Source organism: Rhinoraja longicauda, chromosome 25, assembly GCF_053455715.1.
Source record: "Rhinoraja longicauda isolate Sanriku21f chromosome 25, sRhiLon1.1, whole genome shotgun sequence".
NCBI lineage: Eukaryota > Metazoa > Chordata > Chondrichthyes > Rajiformes > Arhynchobatidae > Rhinoraja > Rhinoraja longicauda.
Window position 1 is genome coordinate 3,004,073 of NC_135977.1, and position 18,517 is coordinate 3,022,589.

The window sequence follows — 18,517 nt, forward strand, 5'->3', positions numbered from 1 at the left end:
ATTCCATCTACTGACCTGAATGTGACAACACACACACCAATCAAGAACAGAAGTACTGTAGTAAAAGCAGGGCTAGACCATTTGGCCCTTCAGGCTGCCCTGCCATTTATCAATGACATAGCCTCAAAGTATTTTATGCATTATCCCCTGAGCTGTTATGAACATATTCCACAGCCCTGGGATGCAGAATTAAAAATCGCTGCCTTTTCAATGAGGAAATTTGTTCTCAACTCAGCCCTAAATGAACTATTACTTATTTTCAGGCTGTGACCCTTGGCCCTTGACCTGGCCTGGGAAAGTATTTTCCCTGCATTGATCCTGTAAGAATTTTGGATTTTAAATATGATCTCCCAAACATAGGAATAGAAAGGTATTGGCTAGTCGATCAGAGTGCAAAACACGCCATCTGTTCACTGAATCCCAGTGCTCCATAGCAAGTGCTTCCAGTCTGAGACTGCGTCCAAAACTGTACAGAATATGCCAGATATCATCTCGCACAGATTCTTTATCGTTGCAGTTTGACATTTTTGCTCCATTATTCAAATCTTCTCTTGTATTCAGAGATCGGTTGGCTGCTGGCAAAGGTTGTGTGATGAATTTTAGCTTGCACTTTCATGGTCTAGTTTCGTAGGTTGCTGATAATTGTATATTTGTTGTATTAGCTTTAATGTTAAGTCGCAGGAGCAAGAATCTCACTTTTCTTATCCTGGTATATTTGACAATTAAACATTTTAAAATTCCCTTTTGACCATGAATCTTAGATCGTGATGGGAGTTTAATGTCCAACTAAAATGGTGCTTCTTTTTGTGTTTGCTTCTTTGTCGCTTTTGATTTGCATGCAAATCCATGTAGCTAATATTAAGTTTGCACTGCAGTTTTTCATATTAATACTGAATTTATTCTGCCACTGAATGGATATGAGCAAAAGATTGAATTTAAGTGCAGAATGGAGCAAAGACAATTTTAGTGCCCATCTCAGCATTTTAGCACTGACTTTATCACCTGTTCACTCTTGTTCAATTAACTTCCTTGAGGGTGCCTCTTACAATGTGGCACGGCATCTTGTTATTGTTGAAGCGAGGTATATGACAATGTAATGCAGAGCTCTTATCGGAAATGTTGAGATTTTAGTTGTAGACAGAGTTTGTGTCCTGTATTCTGTTTGGACTGGATTTCTCACTGCATTTGAAAGAAGTTAATTGAACGTTTTGTCAAATGGCATTGATAGGATTCTGACAGTACTGATTTAATGAGATATTTTGACTTGTGGGAAGGGAAGAATGGATCTGTTGACAGTTGCATTTGAGTGCACTGTTGAAAGATCTCACTCCTTCATAATTAAACTTAGTCCACAACTTTAATGTGTCACCAGAGGTCTCAAAGTATTCATTGCCTTCGGCTTACAATTGCTTTTCCCCCACAGAGAGACGATCGATATTACCGAGTAATTAGATGAGTGTAATTTGGTCAGAGTCCATAAAAGACTGGCGGGCAGCAGTTGAGTTACTTTGGGTTTAAAAAAAAGTTGTGATTGCTATATATTTGTAGGCATGATTATATTAAGCTGTTTCAACAGCCTGCAAACTGCACAAGCCTTGGCCTCGGAATAAAAGGACGCACCTTTAGAATGGAGATGAGGAGGAATTTCTTTAGTCAGAGGGTGGTGAATTTGTGGTATTCAGTGCCACAGAAGGCTGTGGAGGCCAAGTCAATGGATATTTTTAAGGCAGAGATTGATAGGTTCTTGATTAGCACGGGTGTCAAGGGTTATGGGGACAAAGCAGGAGAATGGGGTTGGGGAAAGGTAGATCAGCCATGATTGAATGGCGGAGTAGACTTGATGGGCCGAATGGCCAAATCCTGCTCTTAGAACGTATGAAAGCATTGAGAAATAAGTTGTGATGACTAGTTGCGATGTGGACAGAGCTCGTCTATCAGCGAGCCTCCAGGTCCTTGTTTACGGCATTTGATAATGGAAGTATTTTTTTAACTGTTCAGATATTTTGAATCGTGCTGCCTTTGATTAATTTCAGAACCCCAGTGAGGAAATAATTGAACACCAATTGCAGAAAAAAGAGCAGTTGTTTTGAAAACTAATGGGAGATGGACACAAAAAGCTGGGGTAACTCAGCAGAACAGGCAGCATCTCTGGAGAGAAGGGTCGAGACCCGTCTTCAGATTAGATGCTCGCTAGTCTGAAGAAGGGTCTCGACCTGAAACGTCACCCATTCCTTGTCTCCAGTGATGCCGCCTGTCCCACTGAGTTACTCCAGCTTTTTGTGTCTATCTTCGGTTTAAACCAGAATCTGCAGTCCCATCTTACAAATTAATGGCAGACCCGCATATTTGACTTGTGCGTCAGAGTTGCTGATAGCTAGCAGCGATATTCTCTGCAGGCAGGTGTGGTGCCACAAATAGCATTATGTTCCATTTTTCTTCCCAACACAGATCATTGTGATCCATCCTGGCTCGGGGCAATCCCACGCCCTTAGCTCTACAGTCTTCTTTCATGTTTCCCTCAGCTGCACCCAAATTCTACCATCCACAGCGACCAATTAACCATCCAGCCTCTGGGGATGCTGCTGACCAGACAAATTACTCCATCATTTTGCATCTTTCCTTGGTAAAACAGCATCTGCAGTTCCTCGTTTCTAACGTTTGAGCACACTGGGCGATTGAATGTGATACCAGGGCACTTGGGGGGAACACACACGGATCATGGGGAATGTGCAATTTCCACAGCAGTAGCACCAGAGATCAGGGTTGAGCGCAAGTTGCTTTTACTGTGAAGTTACTCGAGTTGTGAGGCAGCATCTCTGTGCTGCCTACCATTGTGATACCGCTATTATCTTTTACGTGATCAATCTAACCAAAACTATTGCAGGAGCTGCTCCTTGGACCCAGTGCAATAGGCGCCACAGTGGTGCAGCTGGTGGACGCTGCCTCACAATGCCGGAGACGAGGATTTGATTCTGATCTCGCGTGCTGTCTTTGTGGAGTTTGCACTTTTTCCCCTGTGATCATGTGGGTTTCCTCAGGGTGCTCCAGTTTTCTTGTGCATCCCATTGGCCTCTGTAAAATTGCCCCTCGTGTGTCGGGAGTGGATGAGAAAGTGGGATAACATAGGACTGGTTTGAACGGGTGATCGATGGTCTACTTCTGTGCTGTATAACTCTGACTCAGAACATGGCAGTGGGGCGAAGGTTAAAGATTGCTCATGATGAATAGCCTTCTAGTTCTTGTTCCAATGTAATTTGGAAATTAGAACAGTTGCGTAATCTTACAGCAGATTTTATACAGTGTGTGGAGGTCTGTTCCTTATCTCACAGATAATGATTAACATGTTTAAACTATTTCTCAACGTTTGCATTCTACTACAGATATTCCTTGTCACAATGCCCCTGCTGCTGCTCAGCCCATAAAATGCTATACTTGCACAACAAATGCAAAATATTTTGCAGCTTATTTTGTGCAGCTTTAATTTCCACATGGTGTGAATGCACACCAGCTGTGTGTGTGAGGGAACTCAGGAATGTTAAACACCTACAAACAGCACGTTCTACAGCCAATAGATAATTATAAATGAAGCCCAATGATTGTTGAAAGCAGTTGCATTTTATATTACCAGGGAACTACCGTGTCTTAAATGGTGCATGATGAATTATGCTTCAGATTGCTGCTGGGAGGTTTGCTTGGCTATTTTCAAATTTGGCAATTCGATCCGTTTCTGCTTCCAATGCCAAGGGAGTTCAACTGCGGCTGCTGAATTTTGTTCTGTCTTTACTTTACCGTGAAATATTTTCTCCAGCCCTTTGGAAAAAGCAATTCAGCTCTGATTACTTAAAGTCATGCCTTGACGATGTCCAATTGTTCAATGTGCCTCTCCATTTTGCTTCCTCACTTACCCTCATTTCTTAGTTTACAATGGTAAAGTGCCAAGTGCCCACGTATGAAGATTACTTTTGGCATAAAATAAGTGTTCAAACTTTTTGTTCAAGTATTCCTCAATGGTGCGTCTTATGTTTGTTCTCATTAACAGTTACTGGAACTGCTCATTTGGCTTGCAGCAGTTCAGGTGGAATAAACGAAGGTTCGCCAAAGATAATTATAGATATATTGTAGATTTTGACATTGCCTTATCTGTTGAGAATGACAAGATCCTCCCCCCCACCCATTCGTTTCATCGAACTGTTGGCTGTTAAGAATTTATCGAGTGGACTCCATGAATTCTACTGCGTGGTCAGCAACTTTCCAATTGGAAATTTAGAAAGGGAGAGCATAAGACAGTACAGCACCCGAACAAGTTTTTCGGCCCATAATGTCTGTGCAGAACATGATGCCTGATGAAACTAAACTAATCTCTGCCTGCGCATCATTTCATGCCCTGCATATCTGTATGCCTATCTAAAAGCTTCAATGCCACTATTGTATCTCTCCGCCACCACCCCGGGCATTGTATTCCAGGCACCTTACATGTACACTTCGCACTTCCTCAGCAAGGCCAACAGCATAGTCAAGACCAAGTCTCACCCCGGACAATCCCTCTTCTCCCTGCTCCCACCAGGGAAGAGGTATGGAAGTGTGAAAACGCATACGGCCAGATTCAGGGACAGTTGTCGTTAGGCAATTAAACCATGCTATCACCAACAAGAGAGCGGTCGGTCCTGACCTACCATCGACCTCATTGGAAACCTTTGGACAATCTTTAATTGGACTTTACTGGATTTTATTTTGCACTAAACATTATACTCTTCATCCAAGTTTCTGCTCATTATGCTCAATTGTAATCGTGTAGTCTTTTTGCTAACTGGATAGCATGCAACAAAAATGTTTTTCACTGTACCTTGTACACATGACAATCAACTAAACTAAACCACATCACACCGTGTAAGGAAACAAAACTTGTTCCGCACGTCTCCTTCAGTCGACAATTTGTGCAATAAAACCCCCATTGAACCACAAGTGATGGAAAAGGGTCCACTTAGATTTTACCTCATTACTAAATGAGGACTGAATTATTCAGTATGCAGCACAATTAAACCAAATGTGAAATCTCAACACTCTGAAGTGCTCACTTATAGAAGTTGAGAGAATGGGAAGCAAATGCTTTCATGAAACATTTTATTTTGGAACCATTTTAGATATCAAGAAAGCTAAGAATGATTCTTACAACTATTAAATAAAGGAGCTGATTGTAGTTAACCAGTCTTATTTAAATTGCTTTTATGATTCTCTTCTGTAATATAAGAAAATAACTGCAGATGCTGGTACAAATCGAAGGTATTTATTCACAAAATGCTGGAGTAACTCAGCGGGTCAGGCAGCATCTCAGGAGAGAAGGAATGGATGACGTTTCGGGTCGAGACCCTTCTTCAGACTGATGTCAGGGAGGCGGGACAAAGGAAGGATATAGGTGGAGACAGGAAGATAGAGGGAGATCTGGGAAGGGGGAGGGAGATCTGGGAAGGGGGAGGGGAAGAGAGGGACAGAGAAACTATCTAAAGTTTGAGAAGTCGATGTTCATACCACTGGGCTGCAAGCTGCCCAGGCGAAATATGAAGTGCTGTTCCTCCCATTTCCTCACTATGGCACTGGAGGAGGCCCATGACAGAAAGGTCAGAATGGGAGGGGGAGTTGAAGTGTTCGACCACCGGGAGATCAGTTTGGCCAATGCGGACCAAACGCAGGTGTTGAGCGAAGCGATCGCCGAGCCTGCATTTGGTTTCGCCGATGTAAATAAGTTGACATAAGTTGGAGCAGCGGATGCAATAGATGAGGTTGGAGGAGGTGCAGGTGAACCTCTGTCTCACCTGGAAAGACTCATCTGTAATAGTTAGATTCCAGAGATCGAAACAGACTCGATGCAGTTGTTTGTCGTGTTCAGGGGTAATGGGCAAATAGTGTGACAGAGAAGGTCAAAACCAGCTCTGAGCTGCAAAGCCTTGAAGCTTCCGTTACTATTGAATACCCATACATCAGAATCTCTTTTGCAAGTTCAAACTTCACTCCAGAGATTTGTATGTGGAATATCAGCGAGAGAATTCTGTTCTGTTGGTTTCCATTTTTCAGATGTCAACTAAATATTCTGGCCCCAGCTGCATTGTCAAATTAGAAAAAGAATTGCATTTTTACCCTGTTCAGAGTGTGTTAGTCTTTAACCAGTGTCGCCCAAAAGGACCATGGTCTGGTCTTGACTGAACTGCTGTCTGTGAGACTCTCATGCGGTCAAGTTGGCTGGTATGTTTGTTGTAGAAAATTACACTCGACAATTATACAGTCCCTTTCATAGTCTCGAGCTCTTCCATGATGGGTATATGGGTGGGAGTAAGGAACAAGCTGCCAGAGGAGGTAGTTGAGACGGGGACTATCCCAACGTTTAAGAAACAGTTAGACAGGTACATGGATAGGACGGATTTGGAGGGATATGGACCAAACGCAGGCAGGTGGGACTAGTGTAGATGGGACTTGTTGGCAGGTGTGGGCTGGTTGGGCCGAAGGGCCTGTTTCCATACTCTATGACTATGGGTCCATGCAGAGCAACCAGAAATATTTCTGAACCATGATTGTAAAAGATACTGTATAATTGCAGGTCTAATTTTTCCTTTTTTAAAAACAAAAGACGACTGTTGAATCCCTGTGATGGTGAAAGCCAACTTAAGTAAAACATGGTTTTGTGGGAGCTAGGTAGCTGGAGAACTTTCCCATGGGTATGTTTCATAAGCATTTAACAATTGGCAATAGTAACCTTTCTTGAATGCTGATCACAATGTGTTGAGAAATCTCACTGGCCCCCAGTCATTGCATCGGCATGCAGCAACCTGTGGGAGGAATGTAGATGGATCTGACCCATCTGGACTCTTGGCAGCCTTTGCCTACCCACACTAATCTGTGCCAACACCTGTTGCTCAGTGGGTCCCAGTCTTGGTGTGTTTGAAGTCTGGGCCTTGTACGGGAGTGACTGAATCCCACCGACTCCTTTTGGTACTGCGCATAGCAGGCTTCACTACTTAAGTCAAATACTTAAATGTCCTTGCTTTTCACCCATAATAGATGCCTAATATATTCTCCTGAGCAAAAAAAACCCAAATTGCTGCCAGAACTCAGCAGTCAGGCAGTATCCATGGGGGGGGGGGGGGGGGGGGGGGGGGGGGGGGGGGGATGGAGAGACGATGTTTCGGATCAGGTCCCTTCTTCAGGCTGATGTAGCAGAGTGCATGTAGTTGGTTGGAAGAGAGGCGTGGAGGGACGAAGCCTGAGTTGGCAAGTGGGTGGATTCAGATATGGACGATTGATCAGCAGGCGTCAGGATGGGGAGCGAAGGGTGGGATTAGCAACCGAGGCTGGAGGGATAATGTGGTGAAGACGAGAAAGGGGCTGGAGATTAGGGAGGGTGTCAGGGTTACAGTGAGAAGGCAGGTGATTGGGGTTGAGGGGAATAATATATCAGCCATGCTTGGATGGTGAAGATAGACGCAAAATGCTGGAGTAACTCGGGGGGAGAGGCAGCATCTCTGGAGAGAAGGAATGAGAGACGTTCCGGGTCGAGACCCTTCTTCAGCCTTAAATATATCCACTGATTTGGTCTCCAGCCTTCTGTGGCAAAGAATTCCACAGATTCACCACCATCCCCTGGTTGCTAGCTACTTAAATTCCCCTTCCTGTTCTCATAGAGGCCTGTCCGACCCTTGGCTGGCCTCTACTGCCAGAGTGCACCCATTCCCACACTGACCCTTCTGTCCTGGGCCTCCATTGCCAAGCAGACTGGAGAGACAGCACCTCGTACTCTGCTTGAGTAGCTTACGACCCAACCGTATGAACATTCAATTCTCCAATTTCAAGTCGGCACTCCCCCTTCCCCTCGCTCTGTCCTCATCGCCCCTTTAATTCTCCGTCTCCCTTCAGACTTGTCACGAAAAAAATAAATGGCTTTAAACTAGTTTTGTTCCTATTGCCTATTTAAAATAAGAAAAGCTCCAGTGCAGCACAAATAGGTAATCTGTGTGCTTTTGCTGATTACCAGAGACATTGTTTCAGATATTGTTTATTGAATTGGAAACATGATGATTTCTTTACAACTCCAGAAAACAATGCTGACGTTGTTTGACTGGCGATCCCTGCAAACTGGGAGAAAACCATTTTACTGGAGAAAAGGTCATCTTCAGATTGTGTGCATTGGTTGGTATTGAACAGGTTGTCAGGCTGTTCAGCTTTGATTGCAGCAGTGGCTTATTCGCTCCTTGTCCTGTACATAGAAGATGTGAACATGTTGCCACCTTAAATAAGCTGCCCATTTCTTGATATGTGCTAAAGAGTTTATCATTACGGCAACGCTATCATTCTGAAAGCACCGTCTCGCTCTGCATTGCAGCATTTCATTCACTCCAGAAGTTCTAATTGGACGTCATTTGTGATGTTGAAAGACCATGGAAGATGCAATGTGATTGCAAATTTATTTAAACTTCATTTCAATTTCACTAGGAAAGAGGTTATGGCATCCTGTTATGAGATTCGACATTTAATTTTTGCATGAATGTCTTAATGATGATTCCCCCCCCCCCCCCCCCCTCCTTTTTCCAAAAATAAATTTCATTCAAGTTAAAACTGGACAGGTACATTAACAGGAAAGGTTTAGAGGGATTTGAGCCAAACATGTGCAAATGAGATGATCTTAGATGGGGCATCTTGTTCGCCATAGATGAGTTGGTCCAAAGGGCCTGTTTGCATGCTACATGATGCTGTGATTTAGTAACGTGTGGGTGGGGGGAGGGGGAGGGAGGGGGGGGGGGGATGAATTATAAAATAATTCATTTGAACCCGTTGTTCACACAAAAGTTAATATTTTATTTTAAATAAATATTTGGTCTCTGCTGTCAGTTGATGTATATATTGGCCAGCAGTCTTTACAATCCCTCAGAGTGGGGTTGTCTTGTAGATGTTAGAAACATCGTTCTCTTCCGTTTCCCTCCAGGCTTCGACTCTTCCCATTGTTGCTTATTGACCATATCTGGACATTTCAAACTTTCATACATGGCTATATGTCGGGGGAGTTAATAATTTGATATTTGCAACCATCCCTTGGCAAGAAATGGATGAGAGGGGATCTTATCGAAACGTACAAGATTATTAAGGGGTTGGACACGTTAGAGGCAGGAAACATGTTCCCAATGTTGGGGGAGTCCAGAACCAGGGGCCACAGTTTAAGAATAAGGGGTAGGCCATTTAGAACGGAGATGAGGAAAAACTTTTTCAGTCAGAGTTGTGAATCTGTGGAATTCTCTGCCTCAGAAGGCAGTGGAGGCCAATTCTCTGAATGCATTCAAGAGAGAGCTAGATAGAGCTCTTAAGGATAGCGGAGTCAGGGGGTATGGGGAGAAGGCAGGAACGGGGTAATGATTGAGAATGATCAGCCATGATCACATTGAATGGCGGTGCTGGCTCGAAGGGCCAAATGGCCTCCTCTTGCACCTATTGTCTATTACCATGCAAAAATTGATTATTGAAGTTTGCACCAAATTCTGCTGGCCCAATTGAGATTTGTCCTGCTGTTTGTTCACATGCCAAATTTGTTCGCAGTTTGATTAATGAACCGTTCACAGGTTAAATTGCTAAATTGATGTTGTCATTATATAGAGGGTATTTTCCTGTTGTGTCGTTTGTCATCCTAATCAGTTTACCAGTATCTGGCCCAGATCTTTCAACAATGTGTCGTTGCTGCCCCCCCCCCCCCCCTCTTTTGCCCACCCCTACACCAATTTTAGGGGAGTCCATTGCCTGTGACCATGCAACAAACATAGTTTACAATGAGTATAAGAAAATAACTGCAGATGCTGGTACAAATCGATTTATTCACAAAATGCTGGAGTAACTCAGCAGGTCAGGCAGCATCTCGGGAGAGAAGGAATGGGTGACGTTTCGGGTCGAGACCCTTCTTCAGACTGATGTCGGGGGTGGGACAAAGGAAGGATATAGGTGGAGACAGGAAGATGGAGGGAGCTCTGGGAAGGAGGAGGGGAAGGGAGGGACAGAGGAGCTATCTGAAGTTGGAGAAGTCGACATTCATACCACCGGGCTGCAAACTGCCCAGGCGAAATATGAGGTGCTGCTCCTCCAATTTCCGGCGGGCCTCACTATGGCACTGGAGGAGGCCCATGACAGAGAGGTCAGACTGGGAATGGGAGGGGGAGTTAAAGTGCTGGGCCACCGGGAATGGGAAGTTTACAATGACATCTGTGTAGTTCTCTAGGTTTCATTGCAATGATTGCTTCCTGTGGTTGAATAGTGTTGCTGTATCTCATCCTGTATGAAACACAGCGACTGTTTACAACTCAGTGTGGGAGTGTCTACAGCGGGCAGGCTAACAGGATGCTGAGCTGCGTTGGGACAAATTGCTATTGTTTGACATGGAGTAACGTCTTATGCGAAAACAAGCAAAGCATGAATGTGGAAGTGAGATTAGTTGTTTACGCTATGAATGCCAGGGCTGGCAAGAATTCTGGTTGGGTTACTGATCTAAATAATAAATTGTGTAAAGTTGCTGCTTTGGGATTTAGGATTTGGTATGTAGTGTTCTCCCCACTGAATTTGAATGCTGTGACTGGGTTAGTGTGCCTGCATTGGTATCCTGGGTGAAGTGTGTATGCTCCACAACCACATGAGAGGTGGTGTGGTGGTGGAGTGTACTGATGACTCTAAAATTGGATTGGAATGGTCACTAGACACAATTCCAAAATGCTTTACAATCAGTGGCTTGGTTGGGTTACTGAACAATTGTTCAGAGGTCTTGGACGTTGATTTGCCCTCTTTGCCAATGTGTGATTCCAGTAGTTAATTAAGTTTCGAATAAAAGGCTAGCAACAAAAATCGTAAACCTGAAAACACCTGCTTGTTCTCCAAACTCTGCTCGTTTGCTATCTATCAAGGAACCTAATGTGTTTCTTTCACCTCTAGAGGGGAAGATTGAAGGGTCTCGACCCGAAACGTCACATATTCCTTTTCTCCAGAGATGCTGCTTGAACAGCTGAGTTACTCCGGCCTTTTGTGTCTGTTTGGTGTAGACCAGCAGCTCATCACTGCACCTTTGGGCGAAACCAACTTCTTTCCATCATCTAATCTTCCTCACATGTTACACCAGCCCCATGACAATGATTCATTACAAGCTAAGCTTACTAATATGCTACCAACCCCCCAAAACTCACGTACGTAGAGCGGAAGAGGTGATAAAAAGATATGGCTCTGCAGGTGTTGCTGTGAAGGATTTCCAAACTATTTCATAATAGGAGACACTGTCGGCAGCCAACCTGGGAGTTGACAACCAATCTCAGAAACAGCTGGTTCCTGATGCAAGGCACGACAAAGTGTTGGAGCAACTCAGCAGGTCAGGCAGCATCTCTGGAGAACATGGATAGGTGATGTTTTTGTTCGGTTTGAAAAATATCCTGACGCTAAATGTCGCCTATCCACGTTCTCCAGAGATGATGCCTGCTGAGTTACTCCAGCACTTTGTGTCATTTTTTGTAAACCAGCATCTGCAGTTCTTTGAGTCTTCTGGTTCACCGTGCAATTCACCGCTTTTTTGGGGAAGTGTAGAAGATAATTAATACCATGAGCAGATGCACAGAATAGACGCTTGCCAGAAATAGTGTTGACAGCATAATTAGCTGCTGAACCTGTGTCGTTCAGTCACCAAGAAACGCGTGTATTTTTAACAAGAAAGCTATGAAGTGTTGTCAACTCAGCCACTGAATGTCAACTAAGTGCAAGGGATATTTAATGTTTGCTTATATCTAGGAGATCGTACTGAATTTGAAATTAATTTTTATGTCAGAGTGAAGTCGGTGACTTCACTTTAACTTGCTACATACAAGAAGCACCATAAAACTCTGTATCATTTTGAGGTCTGGAATATTTAAAATAATATGCATCTGTGTGGCCTTTTGGCTGAGACATATTCTCGGCATGTGTGTGGCCCTTTGGCTCAGAAATACTCTGCATATCTGTGCAGCCCTTTGGCTGAGAAATACTTGCTGTGTTCTTGAAAGGGATGCTTAGACATTGGCAGGCTGGTTTGTAATGTGAAGCCCTGTCTTTACTCAGCCATCTTGGATTCGGAGAGACAAAGGAGTTAGTGAATACTTGGAGTCGAGGTGTTGGAAAGCACCTAATTTAAAAAGAGATGGTTTAATATGATTAGCACAGAAGGAAGAGGATGGGAAAGTCATGTTTGATGATTTTTAAACGGTGGGCGCAGCTGGTAGAGCTGCTGTCCACAGCGCCAGAGATGCAGGTTTGATCCCGATATCGGGTGCTGTCCGTGTGGAGTTTGCATGTTCTCCCTGTGGCTACGTGAGTTTCCTCCGGATGCTCCGGTTTCCCCCCACACCCCCACTGGAACGTGCGGGTTGATGGGTAACTGGCCCTCTGTAAATTACCCCCAGCATGTGGAGAGTGGATGAGAAAGTGGGGTAATGTAGACCTAGTGTGAACGGGTGAGCGATGGTCGGCGTGGTCATAGTGGGCAGTTTTCATGCTGTAATCTTGAAATCAAACCAAACATGCAAGAATCATTCTTTCATAAAGAATGATTAATACAGTTAGAAACTATTATTTTTTTTTAAATGAAGATACAAACTGCTGGAGTAACTCTGGGGCAGGCAGCATTTCTGGAGAACGTGGATAGGTGGTGATTTGAGTTGGGACCCTTCAGACTGTATCTGAGGTGGATGGGAAGGGGGGGTAAAAAGGATGCAGGAAGAGAGGAGGGGCAGAACAAAACATGGGAGGTAATAGATGAAAATAGGCAAGGAGGGATTTTGATAGGACAAATTTTGAATCTTGTCTGAGGCTGCGGCAATTAATATCAACTCTCCCAGCTGGAAGTCCCTGACACAAAAAGAAACAATAGTCAGGTATAGGGTTAAATGGCTGGGCAATTTTGTCTAGATTGGAGTAGGGTTCAATCTCCCATCCTGTCCCCTTATTATATTCAACCGTTCTGGGATTCTCTTTGCAAGGAACTGCAGATGCTGGTTAACAGAAAAAGATCCAACGTGTTGGAGGGACTCAGCGGGTCAGACAGCATCCCTGGAGAGCATGACTTGGTGATGTTTTGGGTCGGGCCTGCTTACAATAAATTTTCACCTCGTCGCAAAGGTGAATAGATTTTGCCATTTTGTGGTTTGAAAAGAGTAGCTGCAGCAATTTGTAATCAGATTACAATTACATATGTTGTGATTTATTACGTCACTGGGCTAGTGTCTTTGTGTTTAATTTAACAAGTTGAAACCTGAGATGGATGACTGACTTGAGTGTCTTGCACCAGTGGTGACTCAGAAGATTGGTGACTCAGAAGGCTTGGAGATGTCACCAGGATGTTGATGAGACAGTTGGAAGTTTCGTAAAAACCCATTGCCTGGGAACAATTTACCAGCGCAGGAAGGCATGAAGTTGAACACGGGCAGGTTTTGTGACCCCCCCCCTCCACAAAGGATGGAAGCATTTCATCATCCATTTATGTTGTAAACTGGCACAGAAACACCCCTCAAAATGACTGGCAATTCATGAATTGCAACATGGTGTAAAGCTGGTGATTAACTACCAAAGAGAGAGCTGTCAGATAATCTGGGGGAAAAAAGCTAAATAGAAGAAATATGTTGCTGGTATCTGATGACAAAACTGTTGAAGGAAACGGGAAGATTAATTGACATGATTCATGACTATTGAGTATTGTGTTGACACAGCCGCTATGCTGTTGCGATAGCAATTCCATTATTCCATTTTCGTACATATGACAATTAAACAATCTTGACTCTTGACGACATCTCCTCATTCATCCGAGACCTTCGTTTCTGATCACAGAATCTTCTCCATCAAAGCTCTGCCTTATTGTGTAAACACTGCACTGAAAACCTCAATGGGAGAAGAAAAAACCCGAGTAAAATTTGTGTTCTCCAGCGGTCAAGACAGCCTCATTAATAGCAAAGTTAAGAGTGAAAATAATGTAATCTTAGCCACTGCTTAGAGAATATGATGTTTAATTTCCAGGAGCAAAGTCCAAGTAATCAGACATCAAAAGCAACAATGCAGGAGCCACAAGAGTTGGTGGAGGAAACGGTGACTGTTGAGGAGGACCCAGGCACTCCCACTTCCCACGTGTCCGTGGTGACGTCAGACGATGGAACGACAAGGCGAACCGAAACCAAGGTGAGGGAATGTAATGACTTTCCATCTCCTTGCGGGGGCTGTGCGGGTCGGTCGCCTCGGTAGGGGTCGAGTTGTCTGTACGTGGGAGGGGCATGGGGGAAGAGAGAGGGGAAGTTTTTGGCCTCCATCACAGTGAGGGGGTGTTTGGAGTCACTGTGATGGATGTTTGTGTTGGGGTTGTGTCTTGTGTTTTTTGTACTGCTGGCTAAGTAATCTCGTTCGGAACGAATGACAAATAAAGCTATTTTGGATTTTTTGGGGATTTTTGGATGAACAGAGCAATTTCTGTTTTGTGTAAGAAAGGACTGCAGATGCTGGTTTAAATCGAAGGAAGAAACAAAATGCTGGAGTAACTCAGCGGGACAGGCAGCGGCTCTGGAGAGAAGGAATAGGGGACGTTTCGGGTCGAGACCCTTCTGTCTGAAGAAGGGCCTTGACCCGAAACATCACCCATTACCTCTCTCCAGAGATACTACTGTATGTCTGTCCCACTGAGTTACTCCAGCATTTGGTGTCTACTATTTCTATTTTGTTTCGATGTGAGAATGGATTACTTGGTTCCACTCTCCCCCATCCCAACATCCTCACATTGCAAAGCACACTGCACCATCCCAAGGCCAACAACTGATGGTGTCGTCAACTTGTGTTGTCCCATGAAAAATACAAAATGGAGGGATAATTAGTGAGAACACTTTTTGTCGTTAAGATGTGAAACCATTTTTTATTCTATCTGATTATATGACTTGGTTATTTAACTGTAATTGCATTTGAACCTTTAAACCTAAGAAACAGGAGCAGGATTAGTCGGGTCATTATCTTAGACTATAGACAATAGACAATAGACAATAGGTGCAGGAGTAGGCCATTCAGCCCTTCGAGCCAGCACCGCCATTCAATGCGATCATGGCTGATCACTCTCAATCAGTACCCCGTTCCTGCCTTCTCCCCATACCCCCTCACTCCGCTATCCTTAAGAGCTCTATCCAGCTCTCTCTTGAAAGCATCCAACGAACTGGCCTCCACTGCCTTCTGAGGCAGAGAATTCCACACCTTCACCACTCTCTGACTGAAAAAGTTCTTCCTCATCTCCGTTCTAAATGGCCTACCCCTTATTCTTAAACTGTGGCCGCTTGTTCTGGACTCCCCCAACATTGGGAACATGTTTCCTGCCTCTAATGTGTCCAATCCCCTAATTATCTTATATGTTTCAATAAGATCCCCCCTCATTCTTCTAAATTCCAGTGTATACAAGCCCAATCGCTCCAGCCTTTCAACATACGACAGTCCCGCCATTCCGGGAATTAACCTAGTGAACCTACGCTGCACGCCCTCCATAGCAAGAATATCCTTCCTCAAATTTGGAGACCAAAACTGCACACAGTACTCCAGGTGCGGTCTCACCAGGGCCCGGTACAACTGTAGAAGGACCTCTTTGCTCCTATACTCAACTCCTCTTGTTACGAAGGCCAACATTCCATTGGCTTTCTTCACTGCCTGCTGTACCTGCATGCTTCCTTTCATTGACTGATGCACTAGGACACCCAGATCTCGTTGAACTCCCCCTCCTCCTAACTTGACACCATTCAGATAATAATCTTGAACCAGTTCTGCCATTTAATGATCCTCCTTGGCCTCAGCATCACTTTCATGCTCCCTCCCCATTGCCCTGAAATACCTTGTTTACACATGTGTCGCTTGCTTGCCTCCACAGATGCCTGGAACTGAGATTTGTGGAAAGATTTAAGGGAACCTGAGGTGTAACATTTTTACACAATGGGTGGTGGGGGTATTGAACAAGCTGCCAAAGGACATAGTTGAGGCAGATACTGTTACAACTAAGAAACATTCAGACAGTTGCATGGTTTAGTGGGATATGAGCCAAACACAGGCAGGTGGGATTAGTGTAGATAGGGCATGTTGGTTGGCGTGGGCTAGTTGGGCCTGTTTCCATGCTGAACGACTCGGACTCTATTTATTTGGAACACACTCAATTTAGTTGCAACAGTTTGGTCCAGAAATGTTTTCAAAGTATTTAAGATGTATTAAGCTATTACTCTTAAGGATTGTCATGATTTATGATGTCACCAATATTTGACCTGAATTGTTGTGGGGTCTAGTAAGGGTGGTCTTGGAAGATTTTGCTTTCCCTTGTTCAATGCATGTTGATGGAGATCTTCCAATCCATGTCATCTCTCAGGCCAAACGTAATGAGTCGGAGAGTGAGACCTTGACTTTGTCAGAGAAAGAGCATGTAATGTTGCAGCTTGAAGATCAACTCTTGTCCTTGTGCCAGCTGTTTGAAGCTGGTGCCAATTTGATTTTTGATTGTCAAAATGCACCATCTTCTAGTGTGGATGGGCAAATCAGTAAAGCAGTTCTGCTTTACTGCTGAACAAAATGCTGGAGTAACTCAGCAGGGCAAATCAGTAAAGCAGCTTTTCCCTGTGACCTGATTGTATTGAAATAATAACTGCAACTGATGAACAACTTCAAGGAAAGTGAATAATTTGGTCTACCATTTTAATTATGCCCGAGATGCCCATAGTTTCTTTCACAGCTTCTGCTGAAACATGAATGCTTCCTAACGAAAGAGCAAAATGTTGCTAGATGCTGGAGATCCGAGTGAAAACAAATGTTGAAAGTGCGTGACCTGTCAGGTCAGGTATATTGAAATCAGGTGTCATTTTTGAAACCGACGATCTTTCATCATTAGCCAAAGAAGCTACTTAATTAAATATACCAATTTTAGAGAAAATGTCGGTGTGTGGATGATGAGAATTGGAAAGAACAGAGAACATGGAACCTCGAACTATACAGCACAGGAACAGACCCTTCAGCCCACAATGTTTGTGCTGAACAAAGAAAGGTGATAAGAAACATAAATTTACCAATTTTAGAGCGGGTGTCAATGTGCGGATGATGAGAATTGGAAAGAACAGAGACCGTGAAACATAGAACCGTACCGCACAGGAACACACCCTTTAGCCCACATTATTTGTGCCAAACAGAGTAACAAAAACAAGAAATACAATAACTTATCCATTGAGCTCCCTCACAACTGTTCTGCCATTTTATAACAAAGTTGTTCTTTCTCTTCAGCATTAATCCCATATTTCTATTAAATTCAAAAACATATTCATGTGCTATGAATAAACCCGGTGATTTAACCCTCCTGGGTAGAGAATTCCAAGCATTCTCAATGATTTGGGTGAAGGAGTTTCTCTAAATCTATCCTGAATAGCAGATCACTTTAAGAGCGTTGTTGATATAGTGCACTTAATTTGTTCTCTTCAAACAAATCCAAGAATCAATCTGGCGAACTTCTGGTGTGTTCTCTCTATTGTAAGTATATCCTTTGAGGAAACCAAATATGCACAAAAAATTCCAGGTGCAGTCTGATGAAACCTTTTTATAATTGCAGTAAGATGTCGTTATTCATGTGGACCAGTACTCTTGTAATAAAGGCCACTGAGGTCTGTGGTTTATATTTGGACCAAGTGGTTATTCATGAAGACTCTAACATGGTGTGGAGTTGTGCAATCTTTACAAAACTCGAGCTATGCATCTGTGTGATGGTGAATAAGCGACATTTGCTGGTACATGCGATACCTTCCATTAGCCTGCTGATTGATGCAACAGCTAAGAAGGCACACCAACACCTCTACTTCCTCAGCCAATTGAGGATATTTGGCATGTCTACATCTGTACCAGAGAAAGCATATTGTCAGGTTGCATCACAGCTTGGCTTGGGAACAGCACCCATTTGACTGCTTGTCCATCACACAGACCAGCCTTCCCACAGCGGTCTCCATCTATACTTCACGTTGTCTCAGAAAAGCAGCCAGCATAATCCAAGACTTGTCCCACTCGCTCATTCTTCCTCCTTGTTCCTGTCCAGCAGAAGGTGCAGACCTTGAAGCTGTGCACCACCAGACTCGGGAACAACTTTCTCCCCTCTGTTAACATGAGCTAGGGGACTACAGGTATCACAAAATGCTGGAGTAACTCAGCAGGTCAGGCAGCATCAGATAGAGGGAATGGGTGATGTTTCGGGTCGAGACCTTTCTTCAGACTGATCTAGGGTACTGTCCGATTCATCTCTGCCACATTGAAGACACTGGACTTTGTCTGTGGAACTGATGTGGTACAATGTTGAGAACAATATTCTGTGTCTTTGCCTTTGTATTTGAGTTTGACCTGATTTATGTGAGGTGTATGTGTTTTTGGATAGCATGCAACGCAAAGCTTTTCCCTTTATCTCTGAACATGCGACAATAATAAAAATAGCCCAAGCCTAGGCTTGGGCAGTGGGCAGTGA

The 18,517-nt window shown here is 43.8% G+C and overlaps 1 protein-coding gene across 10 annotated transcripts in view; it reads left to right on the top strand.

Annotated features, from left to right (window-relative positions):
* Nucleotides 1-18,517, top strand: part of arvcfb (ARVCF delta catenin family member b) — a 207,367-nt gene that overhangs the window by 120,773 nt on the left and 68,077 nt on the right. For all 10 annotated transcript variants that reach the window (XM_078421486.1, XM_078421491.1, XM_078421489.1 and 7 more), the window contains one exon: nt 14,041-14,199. In XM_078421486.1, the coding sequence (XP_078277612.1) occupies nt 14,041-14,199 (159 nt within the window). The remainder of the gene's footprint in view (nt 1-14,040; nt 14,200-18,517) is intronic.